At 43.3% G+C, this 26,111-nt stretch overlaps 2 protein-coding genes across 2 annotated transcripts; both read left to right on the top strand.

Moving 5' to 3' along the window:
* Nucleotides 1–341: 341 nt before the first annotated feature.
* Nucleotides 342–11,679, top strand: LOC115152923 (parvalbumin, thymic-like). The gene is made up of 4 exons (XM_029697854.1): nt 342–454; nt 10,471–10,603; nt 10,929–11,038; nt 11,224–11,679. Exons 1-4 carry the CDS (start codon nt 394–396, stop codon nt 11,250–11,252), a joined length of 333 nt encoding a protein of 110 aa, XP_029553714.1. The 5' UTR covers nt 342–393; the 3' UTR covers nt 11,253–11,679.
* Nucleotides 11,680–12,214: 535 nt separating this feature from the next.
* Nucleotides 12,215–15,058, top strand: LOC115152924 (parvalbumin-2). Its single transcript, XM_029697855.1, has 5 exons — nt 12,215–12,311; nt 13,126–13,195; nt 13,323–13,455; nt 13,962–14,071; nt 14,761–15,058. Exons 2-5 carry the CDS (start codon nt 13,135–13,137, stop codon nt 14,784–14,786), a joined length of 330 nt encoding a protein of 109 aa, XP_029553715.1. The 5' UTR covers nt 12,215–12,311; nt 13,126–13,134; the 3' UTR covers nt 14,787–15,058.
* Nucleotides 15,059–26,111: the final 11,053 nt, after the last annotated feature.

Here is a 26,111-nt window from a genome sequence, read left to right as displayed (position 1 = left end):
CAAATGATTTACTATTTTTTTTTTTTTTAATTCACTGAGGAGGATGGTCCTCCCCTGTCTCCTCTGAGGAACCTCCACTGGTCTGAATACTTTCCGAATGCCCTGTATATGGGGGGAAAGCTAGTAAGAAAGGCTTTCTGTTCACCAGAAGGGATACATTCAGTTTGTCTCTGAAGTGCCAAACAAAAGCTTTGTCATAGTGACGCTGTGACATTCACATCAGTTGAACATCAAGTGGGCCCAGAAGGCAGCTGTGTTTGGCAGGGAAACGCTGGAGGTTTCTGACACCACGGTATCATAAGTTCCCTCTTATCAATAGCTTTCTACCTCACCATCAGTTTGGATACAACCACAAGCTGCTACATCTCATCACGATCTCGCTACAGATTCAGTATGACTCTCACAGACTTCCTCGCTGTGTCAGATATTGCTTCAGCTATCAACGCTTGCAGGGGTATGGATGTACTACATTGTGTGTTTGCACTGACCTCTACTGTAACTTAATTGGTGTGGGTAATGTTTTGACCTCTACTGCAGGTTAATTGGTATGGGTAATGTTCTGACTTCTTCTGTACCTTAATGGGTTTGGGGAATATTCTGATCTGTACTCAAGCATAATTGGTATGGGTAATCTTCGGACCTCCTCTGTAGCTTAATGGGTACGGGGAATGTTCTGACATCTACTGTAGCTTAATTGTCATGGGGAATGTTCTGACCTCTACTGTAGCTTAATGGGTAGGGGGAATGTTCTAAACACTACAGTAGCTTTATGGGTATGGGTAATGTTCTGACCTCTTCTGCAGCTTAATGGGAATTAGAGGAATGTTCTGACATCTACTGTAGATTAATTGGTATGGGTAATGTTCTGAACACTACCGTAGCTTAGTGGGATTGGGAATGTTCTGACCTCTACTGTAGCTTAATTGGTGTGGGAAATGTTCTGACCTCTTCTGTAGATTAACAGAATTGGGTAATGTTCTGACCTCTACTGTAGCTTAATTTGTATAGGTAATGTTCTGACCTCTACTGTAGCATAATGTGAATGGGTAATGTTCTGAAATCTACTGTAGCTTAATGGGTATGGGGAATGTTCTGACCTCTGCTATAGTTTAATTGGTATGGGTAATGTTCTGATCTCTACTGTCGCATAATTGGTGTGGGAAATGTTCTGACCTCTACTGTAGCTTAATTGGAACGGGGAATGTTCTGACCAATACTTTAGTTTAATTGGTATGGGTAATGGTCTGACCCCTACTGTAGCTTAAAGGGTATGGGTAATGTTCTGACCTCTAACGTAGCTTAATGGGTAAGGGTAATGTTCTGACCTCTACTGTAGCTTAATGGGATTTGGGAATGTTCTGACATCTGCTGAAGCTTAATTGGTATGGGTAATGTTCTGACATCTACTGTAGCTTAATGGGTATTGGGAATGTTATGACCTCTTCTGTAGCTTAACTGGTATGGGGAATGTTCTGACCTCTACTGTAGCATAATTGGTATGGGGTATGTTCTGAACCCTACTGTAGCTTAATGGGAACTGGGAATGTTCTGAACTCTTCCGTAGCTTAATGGGAATGGGTAATATTCCAACCTCTACTGTAGCTTAATTGATATGGGTAATGTTCTGAACACTACTGTAGCTTAATGGGTATGGGGAATGTTCTGACCTCTACTGTAGCCTAATTGGTATGGGTAATGTTCTGACCTCTACTGTAGCTTAATTTGTATGGGGAATGTTCTGACCTTTCCTGTAGCTTAATGGATATGGGGAATGTTCTGACCTATACTGTAGCTTAATGAGACTTGGTAATGTTCTGACCTTTCCTGTAGCGTTGTGGGTATGGGGAATGTTCTGACCTCTACTGTAGGTTAATCTGTATGGGGAATGTTCTGACCACTGCTGAAGCTTAATTGGTGTGGGTAGTGTTCTGACCTCTACTGTAGCTTAATGGGTATGGGGAATGTTCTGACCTCTACTGTAGCTTAATTGGTGTGGGTAGTGTTCTGACCTCTACTGTAGCTTAATGGGTATGGGGAATGTTCTGACCTCTACTGTAGCTTAATGGGTATGGGGAATGTTCTGACCTCTAATGTAGCTTAATGGATATGGGTAATGTTCTGACCTCTACTGTAGCTTAATGGGAATTAGGAATGTTTTGACCTCTTCTGTAGCTTAATGGGTATGGGTAATGTTCTGACCTCTACTGTAACTTAATGGGAATTGGGAATATTCTGACCTCTGCAGTACCTTAATGGGAACTGGGAATGTTCTGACCTCTTCTGTAGCTAAATGAAAATGGGTAATGTTCTGACCTCTACTGTAGCATAATTGTTATGGGTAATGTTCTGACCTCTACTGTAGCTTAATAGGTATGGGGAATGTTCTGACCTCTACTGTAGCCAAATTGGTATGGGTAATGTTCTGACCTCCACTGTAGTTTCATGGGTATGGGGAATGTTCTGACCTCTACTGTAGCTTAATGGACATGTGGAATGTTCAGACCTCCACTGTAATTTCATGGGTATGGGGAATGTTCTGACCTCCACTGTAATTTCATGGGTATGGGGAATGTTCTGACCTCTACTGTAGCTTAATTGGTATGGTATTGTTCTGAACTCTACTGTAGCTTAATATGTATGGGTAACGTTCTGACCTCTACTGTAGCTTAATGAGTATTGGTAATGTTCTGACCTTTGCTTTAACTTCATGGTTATGGGGAATGTTCTGACCTCTACTGTAGCTTAATGGGTATGGGGAATGTTCTGATCTCAACTGTAGCATAATAGTATGGGTAATGTTCTGACTTCTACTGTAGCTTAATTGGTATAGGGAATTTTCTGACCTCTACTGTAGCTTAATTGGTATGGGGAATGTTCTGACCTCCACTGTAGTTTCATGGGTATGGGGAATGTTCTGACCTCTACTGTAGCTTAATGGACATGTGGAATGTTCAGACCTCCACTGTAATTTCATGGGTATGGGGAATGTTCTGACCTCCACTGTAATTTCATGGGTATGGGGAATGTTCTGACCTCTACTGTAGCTTAATTGGTATGGTATTGTTCTGAACTCTACTGTAGCTTAATATGTATGGGTAACGTTCTGACCTCTACTGTAGATGAATGAGTATGGGGAATGTTCTGACATTTACTGTAGCTTAATTGGTATGGGGAATGTTCTGACCTCTACTGTAGCTTAATTGTTGTGGATAATGTTCTGACATCTCTGTAGCCTAATGTGTATGGGGAATGTTCTGACCTCTACTGGAACTTAATTGGTATGGGTACTGTTCTGACTTTTACTGTAGCTGAATTGGTATGGGTGATGTTCTGACCTCTGCTGTAGCTTAATGGGTAGGGAGAATGTTCTGAACACTATTGTAGCTTTATGGGTATGGGTAACGTTCAGACCTCTACTGCAGCTTAATGGGAATTAGGGGAATGTTCTGACATTTACTGTAGCTTAATGGGTATGGGTAATGTTCTGACCCCTACTGTAGCTTAAAGGGTATGGGTAATGTTCTGACCTCTAATGTAGCTTAATGGGTAAGGGTAATGTTCTGACCTCTACTGTAGCTTAATGGGATTTGGGAATGTTCTGACATCTGCTGAAGCTTAATTGGTATGGGTAATGTTCTGAACTCCACTGGAGCTTAATTGATATGGGTAATGTTCTGACCTCTACTGTAGCTTAATTGATATGGGTAATGTTCTGACCTTTGCTTTAACTTCATGGTTATGGGGAATGTTCTGACCTCTACTGTAGCTTAATGGGTATGGGGAATGTTCTGATCTCAACTGTAGCATAATAGTATGGGTAATGTTCTGACTTCTACTGTACCTTAATTGGTTAGGGAATTTTCTGACCTCTACTGTAGCTTCATTGGTATGGGGAAGCCTTTTGACATTTACTGTAGCTTAATGGGTATGTGGGATTTTCTGATCTCTTCTGTAGCTTAATGGATATGGGTAATGTTTTGACCTCCATTGTTGCTTAATGGGATTGTGGAATGTTCTGTCCTCCTCTGTAGCTGAATTGTAACGGTTGATGTTCTGACCTCTACTGTAGCTTAATGGGAATTGGGAATGTTCTGACCTCTTCTGTAGCTTAATTTGAATGGGTAATGTTCTGACCTCTACTTTAGCTTAATTGGTATGGGGAATGTTCTGACCTCTACTGTAGATTAATGGGAATTGGGATTATTCTGACCTCTGCTGTACCTTAATTGGAACTGGGAATGTTCTGACCTCTTCTGAAGCTAAATGGGAATGGGTAATGTTCTGACCTCTACTGTAGCATAATTGTTATGGGTAATGTTCTGACCTCTACTGTAGCTTAATAGGTATGGGGAATGTTCTGACCTCTAATGTAGCCATATTGGTATGGGTAATGTTCTGACCTATACTGTAGCTTAATTTGTATGATGAATGTTATGACCTCTACTGTACCTTAATGAGTATTGGTAATGTTCTGACCTTTGCTTTAGCTTCATGGGTATGGGTAACGTTCTGACCTCTACTGCATCTTCATGGGAATAAGGGGAATGTTCTGACCTCTTTTATAGCTTAGTGGGAATGGGTAATGTTCTGACCTCTACTGTAGCTTAATTTTTATGGGTAATGTTCTGACCTCTACTGTAGCTTAATTGGTATGGGGAATGTTCTGACCTCTACTGTAGCTTAATGGGATTTAGGAAAGTTCTGACCTCTCCTGTTGCTTAATGGGATTGTGGAATGTTCTGACCTCCTCTGTAGCTGAATTGTAACGGTTGATGTTCTGACCTCTACTGTAGCTTAATGGGTTTGGGGAATGTTCTGACCTCTTCTGTAGCTTAATGGGAATTGGGAATGTTTTGACCTCTTCTGTAGCTTAATGGATATGGGTAATGTTCTGACCTCTAATGTAGCTGAATTGTAACGGTTGATGTTCTGACCTCTACTGTTGCATAATAGTATGGGTAATGTTCTGACTTCTACTGTAGTTTACAGTTTTTCTCCATTGGTTTGGCTCATTTCTTGAAACAGAAATTACATTCTCAAAACTCTAAGATCATTTGGCAAAACAGTCTTACAGTTCAGCACAACACTATAGCTCACTTGCAAAAGCTCATATCTCTCCTAAAACTGCTCACTCATGCTTCAAAACTAAATTCCTTTCCCATATAAAGAGTCAGTGCCACGAAAATGGCAAAGATCCTTCTCAATTGCTTTGGCTCATTTCATGAAACAGACCGGACGTTCTCAACACTCTTGGTGCTTTAACCAAAACTAAATTTCCTTCTCATTTAAACAGCCAGTGCCCCCAAAATGCTTCGTCTCTTTGGCATTGTGTAAGCACTGCAAGTCAAAATGTTTAGATGTTTTGTCACTACGGCAGAGGACCATTGAAATATCCCTCATGTCCACCTTTCAGTCTTAGCCCAGTCCTTCATTGACAATGGATACTGCACTGTTTTTTGTCCAGCTAACAGAATACAATTGTGTATAAAACTGAAAAAAATAAATAGGATTTTAGGGTAAGAGTAGCCTCCAAGGTTTGACATCACACATTGCACTCATACTGCCAAGGAAATTGTAACCATTATCATTCACACACATAAAGTAACTTCCATACATCAGAGTAAAAAGAAAATGTATACAGCATAATATACTGTAATATAAACACACAAACAAAAAACAATGAAAATTATATGCAGCCTACAGTGTTGTAAATAAAGCTGGAGTTTCACAACTAACAGTTCTTCACTGGTCGCTGTCCTCACCCTCCCTCTCCTGGCCACCATCCTCACCCTCCTGGCCATCCACACGCTGCTGTCTGTCTGGCCACAGATTCTCATCCACATCACAGCGTATATTCTCCCTTGCGATGCAACGAGGGAAGAAACGGCGTGCATGTCGCAACCATCCCCTACACTGATCTCCTGTAATATCCTCACACGCAGAGTCCATTGCATGGAGCAGGGACCTCTGATCTTGAGCCCGATGCTCATACACTCTCCACCTCCAAGCGGAGAAATACTCCTCAATAGGATTGAGGAAAGGAGAGTAAGGTGGTAGGAACACCATGACCATCCTTGGATGAGTAGTGAACCAGGCCCTGATGAGCGGGCCACGGTGGAAATTCACATTGTCCCATGCAATGACATATTGTGGTAGGTGAGGCCCCATGAGACCTCTCTCATTTTCAGGGATCAAATCAAAATGAAGGCGGTCCAAGAAGATGAGGAGCTTCTGTGTATTGTATGGGCCAAGACTGGGGATGTGAGTGGCCACACCATTCTCAGATATGGCAGCACACATAGTTATATTGCCCCCTCGCTGGCCTGGGACATCCGCCGTGGCCCGGTGGCCAATAATATTACGGCCACGTCTTCGGCCCTTGGGCAGGTTGAAGCCAGCTTCATCCACAAACACGAGGATGTGATGGGTCTCGTTTCCTTCCAATGCCATTATTCTCTACAATAGCGTAAAAAAAGAAAACATCAAATCAGTCATACAGAAGAGTCATACACTACAGTTACAGACAATTACATAGGAATGTTCTATGTTCTCCACAAGTTCAATATACTACTGGCCACTACTCCAGTGGTTCCAAACCTGGGGTACATGTACCCCTATGCAGAGGTACTACAGGGGGTATTTGACAGAAAGGGGAGGGGGGAAATCATCAATGACTAGACTTACTGAAATGTTACAGTAAAACCCACCGTATTAGATAGATTTACATGGGAGGCACTAATTGCAGCTCTTTGACCCCTTTTCTTATTGTATGTTATATTCTTCAAAATATGGATTATAATGATAATTGCATCATACAGTAAGCTGCAGTTTTTAGGCGAAATGTTGAAGTCAGATAAATCAAATACTTCCATACCTGGATACACAAATCAGGTAAAGTGGGTACTGAAGCCAAAAAAGTTTGGGAGCCACTGCTTAATTGTAAAAAGGTTATAATGATGGACAACCAGTAACTGACTTACATGTACATACTGGTACCGCAGCTCTTTCACTCTATCAGAGTTCCTCTCAAATGGTACCCTGTAAATTTGCTTCATTGTCATCTGATGCTTCTTCAATATCCGGTCTATTGTGGAGTTGCTTATAGAGTTGACATTTTGGAATATGGCATTTGTCTTGTAGGATTGCAGCGCGGATCTGTCTCAATGTGATGGCATTATTTGCCATCACCATGTTACAGATCTCTTGTTCTTGTTGTTCATTGAGAAGTTTTCCTCTGCCACCCGTGCAAGGTTGTCGTCCAATCCTAGATATAGAAGTCAAAGGACAACACTCCATTCGTAATGTATACCTTATGTATTCCTTACAGAATGAGTTACCTATGTAATTGTATTGTTGTTTTACTTACAGTAACTTTACCACAATTCTAATGCATCACTGCACAGTGACTGGAATACTACTGTAAACTATATCATCAATACTGTAGAAAATAAACTATTCCATAGTTTATTTTCTCCAATGTTTTTCTTGTCATTTTTAGTATCATAACATCCCATTGAGGTAAGATATTACTGTAGGCCTATCACACACACACACACACACACACACACACACACACACACACACACACACACACACACACACACACACACACACACACACACACACACACACACTAAATGAATAGGTAAAAAATAAATATATTTCTTGCTCTGTGCACAGTGTCCTGTCCTATACAACATATAATTCCATCATTGACTGACTACATACCTGTTTTCCCTGCGAAAGGTTTGGATGATGGAGGAGACTGTTGAGCGAGGCACATTAGGCTGCACTCGGCGACCTGCCTCTGCCATTGTGAGGCCATGGTTGATGACATGGTCTATAATTGTGGCCCGAATTTCATCCGGGACAGCATGGTGTCTTCGTGCTCCTCGGCCTGTTCCCCCTATTCCACCACCACGCACCCTTACTCCTCCTCCTCCTCCTCCTCCTCTTCCTCTAGCAGGCAGTTGCTCTTGTTCATTTACTTGGCCAGGTGCCTCCATGTTCAGAAATTGTTCTGGTCCTGCATGGTCAAGCTCTTTACATACATGTTTGGCAGCATTCACAGTCATGGACAGCACCTGTCAGGTAACTAAACATACTGTTTGATTGGTCATCTGAGATGTGTGAAACTCCTCCTTCGTTAGTCAAGTTCTAGTTTCACCTGACTGTCAATTGCTGTAATAAATGTATCAAATGTTCCAAGGGATTCATATATGGTATTCATGGTATTATGTTCTTGACTAATTTTGACAATTGAACAGACTATTGTGCATGTGATGACTTATACAATGAAATGACGCTGAAACGTTTTGGAGCGAACAACCATTAGACTGAGAATCAACAATCAGCTTAGATCGATAAGATCTATTCACTTGGAAATTGTGCTAAATGTAGGCTACATGTACTTAATCATTTGCAAAGATGTACTGAGACATTGAGACATGTACTTAGACATTTGCAATTTGATGAAATGAATGAGAAATTCAATTCTGTTGTGAACAATTGCTCAGTGGTTTGGAGGTTTGTCCATGTAGTTTTGAGAATGTAATTTCTGTTTCAAGAAATGAGCCAAACCAATGGAGAAAAACTGTAATTGGTATGGGGAATGTTCTGACCTCCACTGTACCTTCATGGGTATGGGGAATGGTCTGACCTCTACTGTAGCTTAATGGGTATAGGGAATGATCGGACCTCTACTGTAGCTTAATGGACATGTGGAATGTTCTGACCTCTACTATTGCTTAATTGGTATGGGGAATGTTCTGACCTCTACTGTAGCTTAATTGGTCTGGATAATGTTCTGACATCTCTGTAGCTTAATGTGTACGGGAATGTTCTGACCTCTACTGGAACTTAATTGGTATGGGTACTGTTCTGACTTTTACTGTAGCTAAATTTTATAGGTAATGTTCTGACCTCTGCTGTAGATGAATGAGTATGGGGAATGTTCTGAACACTACTGTAGCTTAATGGGTATGGGTAATGTTCTGACCTCTAATGTAGCTTAATTTGTATGGGTAATGTTTTGACTTCTACTGTACCTTAATTGGTATGGGGAAGTTTCTGACCTCCTCTGTAGCTTAATTGGTATTGGGAATGTTCTGACCTCTACAGTAGCTTAATTGACATGGGGAATGTTCTGACCTCTCTGTAGTTTCATGGGTTTGGGGAATGTTCTGACCTCTACTGTAATTTAATTGCTATGGGTAATGTTCTGACCTTTAATGTAGCTGAATTGGAACGGTTGATGTTCTGACCTCTACTGTAGCTTCGTGGGTATGGGGAATGTTCTGAACACTACTGTAGCTTCATGGGTATGGGTAACGTTCTGACCTCTACTCCATCTTAATGGGAATTAGGGGAATGTTCTGACCTCTTCTGTAGCTTTATGGGTATGGGTAATGGTCTGACCTCTACTGTAGCTTAATTTGTATGGGTAATGTTCTGACCTCTACTGTAGCTTAATTGGTATGGGGAATGTTCTGACCTCCTCTGTAGCTCAATGGGTATAGGGAATGTTCTGACATCTACTGTAGCTTGATGTGTATGGGTAATGTTCTGATCTCTACTGTAGCTTAATTTGTACGGGGAATGTTCTGACCCCTACTGGAGCTTAATTGGTATGGGTAATGTTCTGACCTCTTCTGTAGCTTAATTGGTATGTGGAATGTTCTGACCTCTACCGTAGCTTTATGTGTATGTAGAATGTTCTGTACTGTAGCTTCAAGAGAATTGGGAATGTTCTGACCTCTACTGTAGCTTGGTTGGTAAGGGGAATATTCTGACCTCTACTGTAGTTTCATGGGTATGTGTAATGTTCTGACCTCTACTGTAGCTTAATTGGTATGGGGTATATTCTGACCTCTACTGTAGCTTCATGTGTATGGGGAGTGTTCTAACCTCTACTGTATCTTAATTTTTTGTGGGGAATGTTCTGACCTCTACTGAAGCTTAATTGGTATGGGGAATATACTGACCTCTACTGTAGCTTCATGGGTATGGGGAATGTTCTGATCTTTACTTTAGCTTAATGTGTATGGGGAATGTTCTGACCTCTACTGTAGCTTAATGAGCATGGGGAATGTTTTGACCTCTACTGTAGCTTAATTGGTATTGGGAATGTTAGTGTGGCAGTCCCCCGCACCTCTCCAAACCTCTATATTTATGTGTGTCTTTAGAAGGGTTTGGGTTAAAAGCAGCATTTAAATTTCAGTTGTACCTTGTTTGCAATTGACCAGTAAAATGATCTGACTCTTAATCTTACATTAGGGATGTTAGGTTGCCCGTAGGGACTCATGAATGCAGTATATTTTTTTGTATATTATTGTGGCTCCACAAATGTGTTTATATTAATACTCAAGAAGTTCAATGAAAAGGAAACTTAGTGAGATATGAGCTACTAACTTCAAACGTCAACGGTTTGTTTGGTCACTTGTCATTTTGCATTGTCCATTCTGCTATTAGCAAACCACTCCTTCAGCCCAAAGAAGTTTTTTGCGATGGTGAGATTGTCCAAGAAGTCTCCCCCTGAGATTAAGAAGATCTTCATGATCCTGGACCAGGACAAGAGTGTCTACATCGAACAGGACGAGCTACAGTTGAGTCTCAATATAACATACTTGAACCCATGATCAAAACAGCAGCTGATACTAAGCAGATATCACACCAAGAATGATTTTTATTTAGTTTCTCAACAAAAGTTGCCTAATACAAGTACTTCTGATCCGTTAGATGGATACAATCAAACACACAAAACCTATACTGTACAGTGTACTGTATGTAATACTACTTTAATTGTTTTGTGTTTCATGTTTGTGTGTGTGTGTGTGTGTGTGTGTGTGTGTGTGTGTGTGTGTGTGTGTGTGTGTGTGTGTGTGTGTGTGTGTGTGTGTGTGTGTGTGTGTGTTGTGTTTGTGTATTAGGCTTTTCCTCCAGAACTTCTCCAAGGGGGCTCGTCCCCTGACAACGGCTGAGAACAGAGCCTTCCTCCTGGCTGGGGACAAGGACGGGAATGGAAAGATAGGCTGGGACGGTAGGGTTACTAGGCAACGAGGGCCGAGGCCAAAGTTAACATTTATGATTCTTGTGGCAGTTTAAGGATCACTGGATCAGAAACCTAGTTTGGAATGTGGTTGGAAAGTAATTCAATCTCTACATTCTGCATGTTGAAGGTTAATGAGCACATTTCATTTTGGTTTGTTTGTGTCTCTCTTTCAGAGTTCTCCAACCTTGTCATGTCTTCATAAAGAGATGAAGAGGAGGAAGATATGTATTTTGACAATTTGAAGACAAGCTGTACATGGTCTGTGTGAATCTGCTCTGTGCCTTCATATACAGATACTGTATCTGGGTTTGACCATAAATAATATAGCACCTGTCTTCATATGACACTATGTGATGTATCCTAGCCATGTCATTGACAGGCTGGGCCTTTTCATGAGCATGTAGCCCAGGGTAAGGAGTCAAGTCAACAAACGTCTATATTCCTCTCATGTGTATCCATCTGCAGTAGATCATCCAAACCAAGTAATTTCCTCCTCATGATTATATGAAGGGCAGACGAGGGATTAAGTTTCTTGCTATAAACTGATAACTTTGGAACCTTTCAACTGTCAAGAAGATTATGTATATGTTTCTATCAACAACAACAGCAACTTTTAAAATGTTTAAATGAGACTGTGCTGGTATGGAGGTGATTTATGTTGTTTACAAGTATGACAAGCACAGTATCGTCTAGCATAAGAATGATGAATCTATGCAAATAATGATCAAGTATAAAATCGAGGCCTACATCACATGAATATAGCAATTTGCAACAGAGACATTAGTGTCCATAATGGTTAATACTATAATGTACACTAGCTTAAAACAGTTACATTTGTATATAAAACTAAATGATCTGATTTGACATATACTAAATGGTTCATATCTGGTTTATGATGTGAGACTTGTTCTATACATTCAGAAACTCACTGAGGTTGCAGATAAAGGGTCATATTACAAAAACAATATGCATTGCAGGCATTTTATCTCCAACATGCAGCTGAATGAGTAGATGAGCTTGCGCCCAAAAACGCACGCCTTGCGTTTCACCAAGGACCGCATGCATATCCTTAGTTGAAAGGATAAAAATAGCACAATTTGACTACTAGACACATTTTTCCAAAACTAACCCTAAGCATATGGTGTGCGTTACACCTTGAAGGGCGAGAGTATATAATGTGAGAGCTAAAGGAGAATTGCTTCATCCGGCCCTACACTGAGATACAACTGCTCCTCGCCACTAATCCACTAATCTTCCAAAGGTGAGTTCCCTCAATCGGACTGATGTTCTAATTTACTGACCACCAATGGTTTTCAACATCAACAACATGCAAAGATTTTTATTTACATCCTCCACGGAATACATTCAATTAAAATGAAGAGGGAAACGTTTCTATCTGGAATGTGTTTGGAGTTGGAGTAAAACATAAATAAATATGGGACTTCAAGCGTTTACCTGAGAGATGGAGATGGAGGACTTATGCCATGGTTTTGGCTCACAAGGAATGTCAGTTCGAGGACCACTCTGAAAAAGACTTACTATCACTGGCAGACATGTCTTACTCAATCTTTCTTTCTAAACCAATGCTTGTTCTCCATCTAAATTACCATGGCTGGACTTTCATGACAATGAAAGTCCTATGTGAATCTTTGTGTGTGAATGGTTGAGAGACAGAATAGAAACAGGTCTAGCAGAGCTAAAGGTCATGGGTCACAGCATACTACTGTATGGGTGCTGGCCTACTGTAGTTTCTTGCATTGGGGCACTCTACCTTTTAGCACAGAGGAGCTAAGTTTGGAATGTAAACTTGTATGATACATAAAGAACAGAACCAATGCTATTTCTTATCCATTTAAATCCATGAATGAACTAAATAGTTAGTTAATTAATTAAAGAACATTTGAGAAAAGGTCTATCTACATATATCTATAAGCCTAAGACAGTTTTCTTGACAATAGTTGTGGTTATCAGTCAAAAGATAGTCTATGTATTTACTGTTAAATATTTATGATCAGGACTTCAAAAATGTTTCTCTCGCTCTCTTCTCTTACTTTCTCTCTCTCTCCATTTCTCAGAATCTAAAAATGGCTTTCAAGGGAATGCTTAAGGATGAGGATATCGCTGCTGCCCTCAAGCATTGTGCAGGTGTGCTAAACTTAATTGATTTATGACGATCAATGTCAGTGAAAGTGGAAGGGGCCATATTGACCAGGTTTAATCATCCATGAGCAAGTTGTCATGTTGAAATGACCACTGTGTTTATCCCTCACAGCTGCTGAGTCCTTCAACCACAAGGAGTTCTTCGCCAAGGTTGGCCTGGCTGGCAAGTCTGCTGAGGATTTGAAGAAAGCCTTCTACTTCGTTGACCAGGACAAGAGTGGCTTCATTGAGGAAGATGAGCTCAAGTAAGTCTCATGTTGATTCAGTTGCCAAAGGCTACCTTACTGTCCAGTACCCTTGAAACTGAAATGAATACCAGTGCATATCTTGACTATTCCTTGCTCTCTACTCACCATGTCTCATATTCATTTGATTGCATAGGGGTAACATAAACACACCCTTCAACTGAAATGAACACCAGTAACCTACATATTTGGGCTATTCCCTTCTGACTATTCTGAGGCCAGAAATGTAAATCTTTTCAACTAAAATAGATCCAAGGGTCAATTCGATGGTCAAATGCATTTTTATTCAACTAATGAATTCAAGTCATGAATTCACATGGGAAAATAGCACACAATTTAAAAAAAAATGCCTACTCCCTCTCTCCCTCCCTCCCTCCTCCCTCTCTATCTCCTCCCTTCCTTCCTCCCCCCTCATCCCTCTCTCCCTCCGGCTCTCCCTTCCTCCCTCCTTCTCTCCCTCCCTCCCTCTCTCCCCCCTCTCTTCCACCCTCCTCCTCTTTCTCCAGGCTGTTCCTCCAGACCTTCTCTGCTGGTGCCAGAGCTCTGACAGATAAAGAGACCAAGGCCTTCCTTGCAGCAGGAGATGTTGATGGTGATGGCATGATCGGAGTAGATGGTAACAAATCACTTTTACACATTTCAATTAAACTATCAAACTAGCAACTATGTACATTACCCTATTCAGTTGGCCAAGTAACTGTAACAAGTAACTAGGCCTCCCTAGTGGCACAGCGGTCTAAGGCACTGCATCGCAGTGCTTGAGGTGTCACTACAGACCCGGGTTCAATCCCAGGCTGTTTCACAGCTGACCGTGACTGGGAGACGCATGAGGTGGTGCACAATTGACCCAGTGTTGTCCGGGTTAGGAGAGGGTTTGGCTGGTCGGAATGGCCTTGTCCCATCACACTCTAGCGACTCCTTGTGGCAGGCCAGGCGCATGCACACTGACTTCAGTTGCCAGCTGTAGTGTTTCCTCCGACACATTGCGGAGGGCTTCTGGGTTAAAGCAAGCAGTGTGACTTGGCAAGGTCATGTTTTGGAGGACGCATGGCTCTCTACCTTCACCTCTCCTGAGTCATTATGGGAGTTGCAGTAATGGGACAAGACTGTAACTACCAATTGGATATAGAAGTACCCCTAAAAATAACAAGTAACTACTTTTAGTAGTTATGTGTAACTTTTAGTTACACATAACTACTTTTAGATGCCATGTAGGAATGAGGATTTTATGAGGTGCACTTTTTAAAAGATCTCATCAAGACCTGCCTTGCAATAATTGTTGTTGTTTCCTCCTTGTTTCCACAGAGTTCGTCACCTTGGTGAACGCATAAGTCATCTATCATTGGCTTGGTTATCATAGAACCACAAATCTGCTGTTGAGGTTTTGTCCTGGCCCGCTGCCTGTCACATACTGCATCTTTTTTATATTCATTTTATTTATGAATGTCGCACAGACTGTTTTGACTGTAACCCCACACCCCCAAAGCGTGTTGACTGTTATGTTTTTTAAATATGTCTTATGTTCGCATTCAGCCGGTGTGCAAAATTTTACCACCATGCTTTTGCACTTTTTGAAAATTGAAATAAATTCACATTTGGATTAGCACCGACTTTTGTTATTAATCGAACATTGAGTGTCACAACTGAGGAAGTCCTTCAAAGAACTAAAGAATGTTTATTTATAATATTAGAGTATATAAGACTGATTCAGCACTAGCTACGTGGGGATTCCCATCTGGCATTACTCCCTGGGGTACTGAGAAGTAACTGTATATAGTGAACATACATCATGTGAACACAGGTTCACATAAAGCTCAAACAGGACCCACCTTCTGGCACTGCATATAGGAGACAGATATATGTTCAGCTCTGGCACACCTATAGCTGGTTCAGAAAGACACAGCCACTGTCAGGACCTCTTGGAGCCAGCTCTTTAGGGGGCTGGCCAGCTAGAGGATCTCTGTTCAGTTAGAGCCAGCACATTCCAAAGGGCCCCAGCCAGCACCCGGCTAGGGTTTCAGAACTCCCAAGTTACACTGTTTTTGTCAATGAGGCACATTTATGAATACGTTTCTCTCTCTCAGATATCAGACTGAGAGAATGTCATACTCGGTGACATAGAATAAGGCCATTTCTATTTATGAAGAAAGGGAAGGAGAAGTGAACAAATTGCACTCTGAACATTTACTTGCAGATATTTGTTTCCAGCTAGAATGTACAGTAACTGTATTTCATTATTTTTACATACTAATTGATGACAAGGTGGAATTTAGTCCAAGGATCACCTCTAAGTGGAGTTAAAATGTCAGAATGTTAGAATGTCCCACATCAGCTTGGATTCAGTCCTAGTTTCATCCAATAACGGGTTGTCCACTGTTCTGACATTTTACAACAACACTCATATTAAATAATGGCAGGAATGGATACAAAGGACATCATCTGAGGGAGAATAGTTAAGGGGGGAACACTTTTATCTTATTTATCTTATTGCTTTATCTTGGCCAGGTCGCAATTGTAAATGAGAACTTATTCTCAACTTGCCTACCTGGTTAAATAAAGGTGAAATAAAAATAAAAAAAATAATTTGTGTCTAAATGGATTCCAATACCTGTCTGTGGGTAAAGGTCAGGGGTTAGGGGTCAGGTATTACTGGTATTACTAAGTAATTACCATTTTCCATGTAATTCTCTGCCTGGCAAATTATGTACCATAAAATATTAACTGATGAGGTTTCCAGTGCTAGATTTATTAAAAGGGTTTGGATAGTCTCTACACAACCATAGAAATAGAATGGTAACAAACTGATTTCCAAAGTTTATCCAGCTGGCTGTGAAATGTCTTCACACAAAAACAAGAGGAAAAACCCAAGAGTGCCACCTGCTGCAGTATAAAACCCATTAGAAACATCCAATGTGGCACCCTATTCCCAATATGGTGCACTACGTTTGACCAGGGCCCATAGGGAAAAGGGTGCCATTTGGGACGCAGTGACATTCATCTGGTCACACACGTATGCATACTTATTTTATTTATTTATTTTATTTCACCTTTATTTAACCAGGTAGGCAAGTTGAGAACAAGTTCTCATTTACAATTGCGACCTGGCCAAGATAACGCAAAGCAGTTCGACAACATACAACAACACAGAGTTACACATGGAGTAAACAAACATACAGTCAATAATACAGTAGAAAAAAAAATAAGACTATATACAATGTGAGCAAATGATGTGAGATAAGGGAGGTAAAAGCAAAAAAAATGCCATGGTGGCAAAGTAAATAAAGTATAGCAAGAAAAACACTGGAATGGTAGATTTGTAGTTTGAAGAAAGTTCAAAGTTCAAATATATATAATATGGTGCAAAGGAGCAAAAATAAATAAAATAAATAAATACAGTAGGGGAAGAGGTAGTAGTTTGGGCTAAATTATAGATGGGCTATGTACAGGTGCAGTGATCTGTGAGCTGCTCTGACAGCTGGTGCTTAAAGCTAGTGAGGGAGATAAGTGTTTCCAATTTCAGAGATTTTTGTAGTTCGTTCCAGTCGTTGGCAGCAGAGAACTGGAAGGAGAGACGACCAAAGGAGGAGTTGGCTTTAGGGGTGACCAGAGAGATATACCTGCTGGAGCGCCTGCTACAGGTGGGTGCTGCTATGGTGACCAGTGAGCGGAGATAAGGGGGACTTTACCTAGCAGGGTCTTGTAGATGACCTGGAGCCAATGTGTTTGGCGACGATTATGAAGTGAAGGCCAGCCAACGAGAGCATACAGATAGCAGTGGTGGGTTGTATATGGGGCTTTGGTGACAAAACGGATGGCACTGTGATAGACTGCATCCAGCTTGTTGAGTAGGGTATTGGAGGCTATTTTGTAAATGACATCGCCGAAGTCGAGGATTGGTAGGATGGTCAGTTTTACGAGGGTATGTTTGGCAGCATGAGTGAAGGATGCTTTGTTGCGAAATAGGAAGCCAATTCTAGATTTCACTTTGGATTGGAGATGATTGATGTGAGTCTGGAAGGAGAGTTTACAGTCTAACCAGACACCTAGGTATTTGTAGTTGTCCACAAATTCTAAGTTAGAACCGTCCAGAGAAGTTATGCTGGATGGGCGGGCAGGTGCAGGCAGCGATCGGTTGAAGAGCATGCATTTAGTTTTACTTGTGTTTAGGAGCAGCAGGAGACCACGGAAGGAGAGTTGAATGGCATTGAAGCTCGTCTGGAGGGTTGTTAACACAGTGTCCAAAGAAGGGCCAGAAGTATACTGAATGGTGTCGTCTGCGTAGAGGTGGATCAGAGCTTCACCAGCAGCAAGAGCGACATCATTTATGTATACAGAGAAAAGAGTTGGCCCAAGAATTGAACCCTGTGGTACCCCCATAGAGACTGCCAGAGGTCCAGACAGTAGGCCCTCCGATTTGACACACTGAACTCTGTCAGAGACGTAGTTGGTGAACCAGGCGACGCAATCGTTTGAGAAACCAAGGCTACTAAGTCTGCCGATGAGGATGTGGTGATTAACAGAGTCAAAAGCTTTGGCCAGGTCAATGAATACGGCAGCACAGTATTGTTTCTTATCGATGGCGGTTACGATGTCGTTTAGGACCTTGAGCGTGGCTGAGGTGCACCCATGACCAGCTCTGAAACCAGATTGCATAGCGGAGAGGGTGCGGTAGGATTTCGAAATAGTCGGTAATCTGTTTGTTGACTTGGCTTTCGAAGACCTTAGAAAGGCAGGGTAGGATGGATATAGGTCTGTAGCAATTTGGGAGAGTGTCACCTCCTTTGAAGAGGGGGATGACAGCAGCTGCTTTCCAATCTATGGGAATCTCAGACGACACGAAAGAGAGGTTGAACAGGCTAGTAATAGGGGTTGCAATAATTTCGGCAGATAATTTTAGAAAGAAAGGGTCCAGATTGTCAAGCCCAGCTGATTTGTAGGGGTCCAGATTTTGCAGCTCTTTCAGAACATCAGCTGAATGGATTTGGGAGAAGGAGAAATGGGGGAGGTTTGGGCGAGTAGCTGTGGGGGGTGCAATGCTGTTGAATGCAGTAGGGGTAGTTAGGTGGAAAGCATGGCCAGCCGTAGAAAAATGCTTATTGAAATTCTCAATTATAGTGGGCTTATCGGTGGTGACAGAGTTTCCTATCCTCAGTGCAGTGGGCAGTTGGGAGGAGGTGTTCTTATTCTCCATGGACTTTACAATGTCCCAGAACTTTTTAGAGTTGGAGTTGCACGAAGCAAATTTTTGTTTGAAAAAGCTAGCCTTGGCGTTTCTAACTGCCTGTGTGTATTGGTTTCTAACTTCCCTAAAAAGTTGCATATCGCGGGGGCAGTTCGATGCTAATGCAGAACGCCACAGGATATTTTTGTGTTGGTTAAGGGCAGTCAGGTCTGGGGAGAACCAAGGGCTATATCTGTTCCTGGTTCTAAATTTCTTGAAAGGGGCATGCTTATTTAAGATGGAGAGGAAGGCATTTTTAAAATATAACCAGGCATCCTCTACTGACGGGATGAGGTCAATATCCTTCCAGGATACCAGGGCCAGGTCGATTAGAAAGGCTTGCTCGTTGAAATGTTTCAGGGAGCGTTTGACAGTGATGAGTGGAGGTCGTTTGACCGCTGACCCATTACGGGTGCAGGCAATGAGGCAGTGATCGCTACTGGCAAGTGTCTTCACTGACATTTTCATTTGATTTGATTTGATTTTTATTGTATTTGGTAAATAGTGTGCATGCAGGGCTCCCTTGTGAAAGAGACCCTGGTCTCAATGGGACTCCCTGTTAAAATAAAGGTAAAATAATAATATCATTTTAAAAATCTTTATGACGGAGCTATCGGTGGCTGGGGGGAGAGGAGAGGGGACAGGAGTAGGAATGTATTTGGCACAAAAGATTGATTGAGTTAGTCATCACCTCTGTCCAATTGAGGGATTCCGGATGTTATTTTCATCCCTTTTCACCTCCCCTACTCCCCTCCAGGCTGTTTCTCATTATGGCTATACTACTATTGCTGAGAACAATGAAAGGTGATTGGTCTACTCCAATCATCATTCAAACATCCAGATCTGGGGAGAGCCATTACGCAATACCTATGCCTACAGTACCGTACATCACCGTACAAATTTCACAATGCTTTCGATTGCGCCTCTTGGGACGCAGGAGTCTACATCAAATCAAATCAAACTTTATTTGTCACATGCGCCAAATACAACCTTACCGTGAAATGCTTAATTACAAGCCCTTAACCAACAATGCAGTTCAAGAAAGAGTTAAGAAAATATTTACCAAATAAACTAAAGTAAAAAATTATAAAAAGTAACACAATAAAATAGCAATAACGAGGCTATATCGAGGAGGTGCAGGTACCGAGTCAATGTGCAGGGGTGCAGGTTAGTCGAGGTAATTTGAACATGTAGGTAGGGGTGAAGTGGCTATGCATAGATAATAAACAGCAAGTAGCAGCAGTGTAAAAACAAATGGAGGGGTCGGTGTGTCAATGTAAATGGTCCGGGTGGCCATTTGATTAATTCTTCAGCAGTCTTATGGCTTGGGGGTAGAAGCTGTTAAGGAGCCTTTTGGTCCTAGACTTGGTGCTCCGGTACCACTTGCTGTGCGGTAGCAGAGAGAACAGTCTATAACTTGGGTGACTGGAGTCTTTGACAATTTTTGGGGCTTTCCTCTGACACTGCCTAGCATATAGGTCCTGGATTGCAGGAAGCTTGGCCCCAGTGATGTACTAGGCCATATGCACTACCTTCTGTAGCGCCTTATGGTCAGATGGCGAGCAGTTGCCATACAAGGCGGTGGTGCAACCGGTCAGGATGCTCTCCATGGTGTAGTTGTGGAACTGACAAATCTTTTCAGTCTCCTGAGGGGGAAAAGGTGTTGTCGTGCCCTCTTCACGACTGTCTTGGTGTGTTTGGACCATGATAGTTTGTTGGTGATGTGGACACCAAGGAACTTGAAACTCTCGACCAGCTCCACTACAGCCCCGTCGATGTTAATGGGGGCCTGTTCGGCCTTCCGTTTTCTATAGCCCACGATCAGCTCCTTTGTCTTGCTCACATTGAGGGAGAGTTTGTTGTCCTGGCACCACACTGCCAGGTCTCTGACCTCCTCCCTATAGGCTGTCTCATCGCTGTCAGTGATCAGGCCTACCACTGTTGTGTCATCAGCAAACTTAATGATGGTGTTGGAGTAAAAATTGTCAAAGACTCCAGCCTCCCTAATCAGAGACTGTTCTCTCTGCTACCGCACGGCAAGCAGTACCGGAGTGCCAAGTCTAGGTCCAAGAGGCTTCTAAACAGCTTCGACCCCCAAGCCATAAGACTCCTGAACATCTAGTCAAATGGCTACCCAGACTATTTGCATTGCCCCCCTCCCCTCTCCACACCACTGCCACTCTCTGTTGTCATCTATGCATAGTCACTTTAATTAACACCTACCTACATGTACATACTACCTCAACTAGCCGGTGCCCCCACACATTAACTCTGTACCGGCACCCCCCTGTATATATTGTTCTTTTTTACTGCTGCTCTTTAATTACTTGTTACTTTTATCTCTTATTCTTATCCACGTTTTTTGAAATTGCACTGTTGGTTAGGGCCTCGTAAGATCTACACCTATTGTATTCGGCGCATGTGACTAATACAGGGAGTAGGGAGTACAGGAGAACAGGATGGGACTAAGCATGCACTCCTGAGGGGCCCCAGTGTTGAGGATCAGCGTGGCAGATGTGTTGTTGCCAACCCTTACCACCTGGGGGCGGCCCGTCAGAAAGTCCAGGATCCAGTTGCAGAGGGAGGTGTTTAGTCCCAGGGTCCTTAGCTTAGTGATGAGCTTTGAGGGCACTATGGTGTTGAATGCTGAGCTGTAGTCAAAGAACAGCATTCTCACATAGTGTCACATCCTGACCATAGAGTGCTCTTATTTTCTATGGTAGAGTAGGTCAGGGCGTGACTGGGGGGTTTATCTAGTTTATTTTTTCTATGTTGTGTTCTAGTTTTTTCTATGTTGGGTTTTTTGTATGATTCCCAATTAGAGGCATCATTGTCTCTAATTGGGGATCATATTTAAGTAGTTGTTTTTCCCACCTGTGTTTGTGGGAGATTATTTTGAGTTAGTGCATGTTGCACCTCTGTCGTCACGGTTTGTTATTTTGTTTATAGTTTATTGTTTGTCTGGCTAAGTTTCACATATAATAAAGATGTGGAACGATACTCACGCTGCGCCTTGGTCCGTTTCTACACACAAGCGTGACAGAATCTCCCACCACCAGAGGACCAAGCAGCGTGGCCAGGAGGAGTGGACATGGGAGAAGATCCTGGACGGCAAGGGGCCCTGGACACAGATTGGGGAGTATCGCCATCCAAGGGAGGAGATAGAGGCAGCAAAAGAGGAACGGCGACGATACGAGGAATTAGCACGGCAACGACGGAAGCCAGAGAGGCAGCTCCCCCCAAAAATTGGGGGGGGGGGCACACGGGGAGATTGGCGGAGTCAGGTTTTAGACCTGAGCCAACTCCCCGTGCTTACCGTGGGGAGCGTGTGACCAGTCAGGCACCATGTTATGCGGTGATGCGCACCGTATCCCCAGTGCACATTCACAGCCTGGTGCGCTCGTTGCCGGCTGCCCGCATTTGCCAGGCTAAAGTGAGCATTCAGCCAGGACGGGTTGTTCCGGCTCAGCGCTTCTGGTCTCCGGTGTATCTCCTCGGTCCAGGATATCCTGCACCAGCTCTACGCACTGTGTCACCAGTGCGCCTTCACAGCCCAGTGCGTCCTGTGCCAGCGCCCCCCACTTGCCGGGCTAAAGTGAGCATTCAGCCAAGATGGGTTGTGCCAGCTCCAGACCTCCAATGTGCCTCCATGGTCCAGTATATTCTGCACCGGTTCTACGCACCAGGTCTCCAGTGCGCCTCCACAGCCCAGTGCGTCCTGTGCCTCCTCCTCGCACGCTACCTGAGGTGCGTGTCCTCAGTCAGGTACGTCCTGTGCCCCCTCTTCGCACTCTCCCTGAAGTGCGTGTCCTCAGTCAGATACGTCTTGTGCCTGCTCTCCTCACTCGCCCTGAGGTGCGTGTTACCAGTCTGGTGACACCTGTGCCGGCCCCACACATCAGGCCTCCAGTGCGCCTTCCCGTTCCAGAGCTTCCGGCGACAGTTCCCAGTCCAGAGCTTCCGGTGATAGTTCCCAGTCCAGAGCTTCCGGCGACAGCTCCCAGTCCAGAGCTTCCGGCGACGTTCCCAGTCCAGAGCTTCCGGCGACGTTTCACAGTCCGGAACCGCCAACGACGGTCCACAGTCCGGAACCTCCAACAACAGTCCACAGTCCGGAACCTCCAACGATGGTCCACAGTCCGGAACCTCCAACGACAGTCCACAGTCCGAAACCTCCAACGACGGTCCACAGCCCGGAGCCTCCTGAGACGGTCCACAGCCCGGAGCCTCCTAAGACGGTCCACAGCCCGGAGCCTGGTGAGACAGTCCACAGCCCGGAGCCTCCTGAGACGGTCCACAGCCCGGAGCCTCCTGAGACGGTCCACAGCCCGGAGCCTCCTGAAACGGTCCACAGCCCGGAGCCTCCTGAGACGGTCCACAGCCCAGAGCCTCCTGAGATGGTCCACAGCCCGGAGCCTCCTGTGAAGATCCATAGTCCAGAGTCTCCAGCGACGGTCTGCAGTCCAGAGTCTCCAGCGACGGTCTGCGGTCCAGAGTCTCCAGCGACGGTCTGCGGTCTAGAGTCTCCAGCGACGGTCTGCGGTCCAGAGTCTCCAGCGACGGTCTGCGGGCCAGAGCCTCCAGCGACGGTCGGCTGTCCAGAGCCTCCAGTGACGGTCGGCAGTCCAGAGCCTCCGCCGATGCTGGTGGATTCGCAGGATGAGAGGGTTCTTCGTCCTGCACCAGAGCCGCCTCCAATGCTGGCAGATCCGCGGGATGAGAAGGTTCTATGTTGGGGTTTTTGTATGATTCCCAATTAGAGGCAGCTGGTTATCATTGTCTCTAATTGGGGATCATATTTAAGTAGTTGTTTTTCCCACCTGTGTTTGTGGGAGATTATTTTGAGTTAGTGCATGTTGCACCTCTGTCGTCACGGTTTGTTATTTTGTTTATAGTTTAATGTTTGTCTGGCTAAGTTTCACATATAATAAAGATGTGGAACGATACTCACGCTGCGCCTTGGTCCGTTTCTACACACAAGCGTGACACATAGGTGTTCCTTTTGCCCAGGTGGGAAAGGGCAATGTGGAATGCGATTGAGATTGCGTCATCTGTGAATCTGTTGGGGCAGTATGCAAATTGGAATAGGTCTAGGGTTTCAGGCATGATGGTGTTGATGTGAGCCATGACCAGCCTTTCAAATCAATTCATGGCTACTGACGTGAATGCTACGGGGCGGTAATCATTTAGGCAGGTTACCTTCGCTTTCCTGGGCACAGGGACTATGGTGGTCTGTTTGAAACAGGTAGAGGTTGAAAATATCACTGAAGACACCTACCAGTTGGTCCACTCATGCTTTGAGTACTAGTCCTGGTAATCCATCTGGCCCCACAGCTTTGTGAATGTGGACCTGTTTAAAGGTCTTGCTCACATCGGCTACTGAGAGCGTGATCACACAGTCGTCGGGAACAGCTGGTGCTCTAATGCATGCTTCAGTGTTGCTTGCCTCGAAGCGAGCATAAAAGGCATTTAGATCGTCTGGTAGGCTCACGTCACTGGGCAGCTCGCGGCTGTGTTTCTCTTTGTAGTCCATAATATTTTTCAAGCCCTGCCACATCCGGTGAGTGTCAGAACCGGTGTAGTAGGATTCAATCTTAGTCCTGTATTGACACTTTACCTCTTTGATGGTTCGTCTAAGGGCATTGTGGAATTTCTTATAAGCGTCCGGATTAGTGTCCCGCTCCTTGAAAGAGGCAGCTGTAGCCTTTAGCTCGGTGCGGATGTTGCCTGTAATCCATGACTTCTGTTTGGGAAATGTACACTACCATTCAAAAGTTTGGGGTCACTTAGAAATGTCCTTGTTTTCTATGAAAACATAGATTAAATTAGTTGCAAAAGGAATAGGAAAGATAGTCAAGATGTTGACAAGGTTATAAATAATGATTTTTAATTGAAATAATAATTGTGTCCTTCAAACTTTGCTTTCATCAAAGAATCCTCCATTTGCAGCAATTACAGCCTTGCAGACCTTCGGCATTCTAGTTGTAAATTTGTTGAGGTAATCTGAAGATATTTCACCCCATGCTTCCTGAAGCACCTCCCACAAGTTGGATTGGCTTGATGGGCACTTCTTACGTACCATACGGTCTAGCTGCTCCCACACAGCTCAATAGGGTTGAGATCCGGTGACTGTGCTGGCCACTCCATTATAAACAGAATACCAGCTGACTGCTTCTTCCTTAAATAGTTATTGCATAGTTTGGAGCTGTGCTTTAGGGTCATTATCCTGTTGTAGGAAGAAATTGGCTCCAATTAAGCTCTGTCCACAGGGTATGGCATGGCTTTGCAAAATGGAGTGATAGCCTTCCTTCATCAAGATCCCTTTTACCCTGTACAAATCTCCCACTTTACCACCACCAAAGCACCCCCAGACGATCACACTACCTCCACCATGCTTGACAGATGGCATTAAGAACTCCTCCATCATCTTTTCATTTTTTCTGCGTCTCACAAATGTTCTTCTTTGTGATCCGAACACCTCAAACTTAGATTTGTCTGTCCATAACACTTTTTTTCCCAATCTTCCACTGTCCAGTGTCTGTGTTCTTTTGCCCATCTTAATCTTTTCTTTTTATTGGCCAGTCTGAGATATGGCTTTTTCTTTGCAACTCTGCCTAGAAGGCCAGCATCCCAGAGTCGCCTCTTCACTGTTGACGTTGAGACTGGTTTTTCAGGGTACTATTTAATGAAGCTGCCAGTTGAGGACTTCTGAGGTGTCTGTTTCTCAAATTAGACACTCTAATGTACTTGTACTTGTCCGGTTGTGCTCCGGGGCCTCCCACTCCTCTTTCAATTCTGGCTAGTGCCAGTTTGCTCTGTTCTGTGAAGGGAGTAATACACAGTGTTGTACGAGATCTTCAGTTTCTTGGCAATTTCTTGGATGGAATAGCCTTTATTTCTCAGAACAAAAATAAACTGACGAGTTTCAGAAGAAAGTTATTTGTTTTTGGCCATTTTAAGCCTGTAATCGAACCCACAAATGCTGGTGCTCCAGATACTCACCTAGTCTAAAAAAGGCCAGTTTTATTGCTTCTTTAATGAGAACAACAGTTTTCAGAAGTGCTAACATAATTGCAAAATGGTTTTCTAATGATCAATTATTATTTTAAAATGATCAACTTGGATTAGCTAACACAACGTGGCATTGGAACACAGGAGCGATGGTTGCTGATAATGGGCCTCTGTATGCCTATGTAGATATTCCATAAAAATCAGCCATTTCCAGCTACAATAGAAATTTACAACATTAACCAAATCAAATCAAAGTTTATTTGTCACGTGCGATGAATACAACAGGTGTAGACCTTACAGTGAAATGCAAACTTACAGGCTCTCACCAACAGTGCAAAAAAGCTATTAGGTGAACAATAGGTAACTAAAGAAATAAAAACAACAGTAAAAAAGACAGTGAAAAATAACAGTAACGAGGCTATAT

The sequence above is a fragment of the Salmo trutta genome, chromosome 18 (genome assembly GCF_901001165.1).
Source record: "Salmo trutta chromosome 18, fSalTru1.1, whole genome shotgun sequence".
In the NCBI taxonomy this organism is placed as follows: Eukaryota; Metazoa; Chordata; class Actinopteri; order Salmoniformes; family Salmonidae; genus Salmo; species Salmo trutta.
This window is presented reverse-complemented; position numbering and strand designations above follow the sequence as displayed.

Bases quoted from the DNA above. Each gene is read 5' to 3' on its own strand.
- LOC115152923 (XM_029697854.1), top strand. From the start codon at position 394: ATGACTCTCACAGACTTCCTCGCTGTGTCAGATATTGCTTCAGCTATC. The intron at 10,604-10,928 runs GTTGAGTCTCAA...TTTGTGTATTAG, and splicing joins ATCGAACAGGACGAGCTACA to GCTTTTCCTCCAGAACTTCT. The intron at 11,039-11,223 runs GTAGGGTTACTA...TCTCTCTTTCAG, and splicing joins TGGAAAGATAGGCTGGGACG to AGTTCTCCAACCTTGTCATG.
- LOC115152924 (XM_029697855.1), top strand. From the start codon at position 13,135: ATGGCTTTCAAGGGAATGCTTAAGGATGAGGATATCGCTGCTGCCCTC. The intron at 13,456-13,961 runs GTAAGTCTCATG...CTCTTTCTCCAG, and splicing joins ATTGAGGAAGATGAGCTCAA to GCTGTTCCTCCAGACCTTCT. The intron at 14,072-14,760 runs GTAACAAATCAC...TTGTTTCCACAG, and splicing joins TGGCATGATCGGAGTAGATG to AGTTCGTCACCTTGGTGAAC.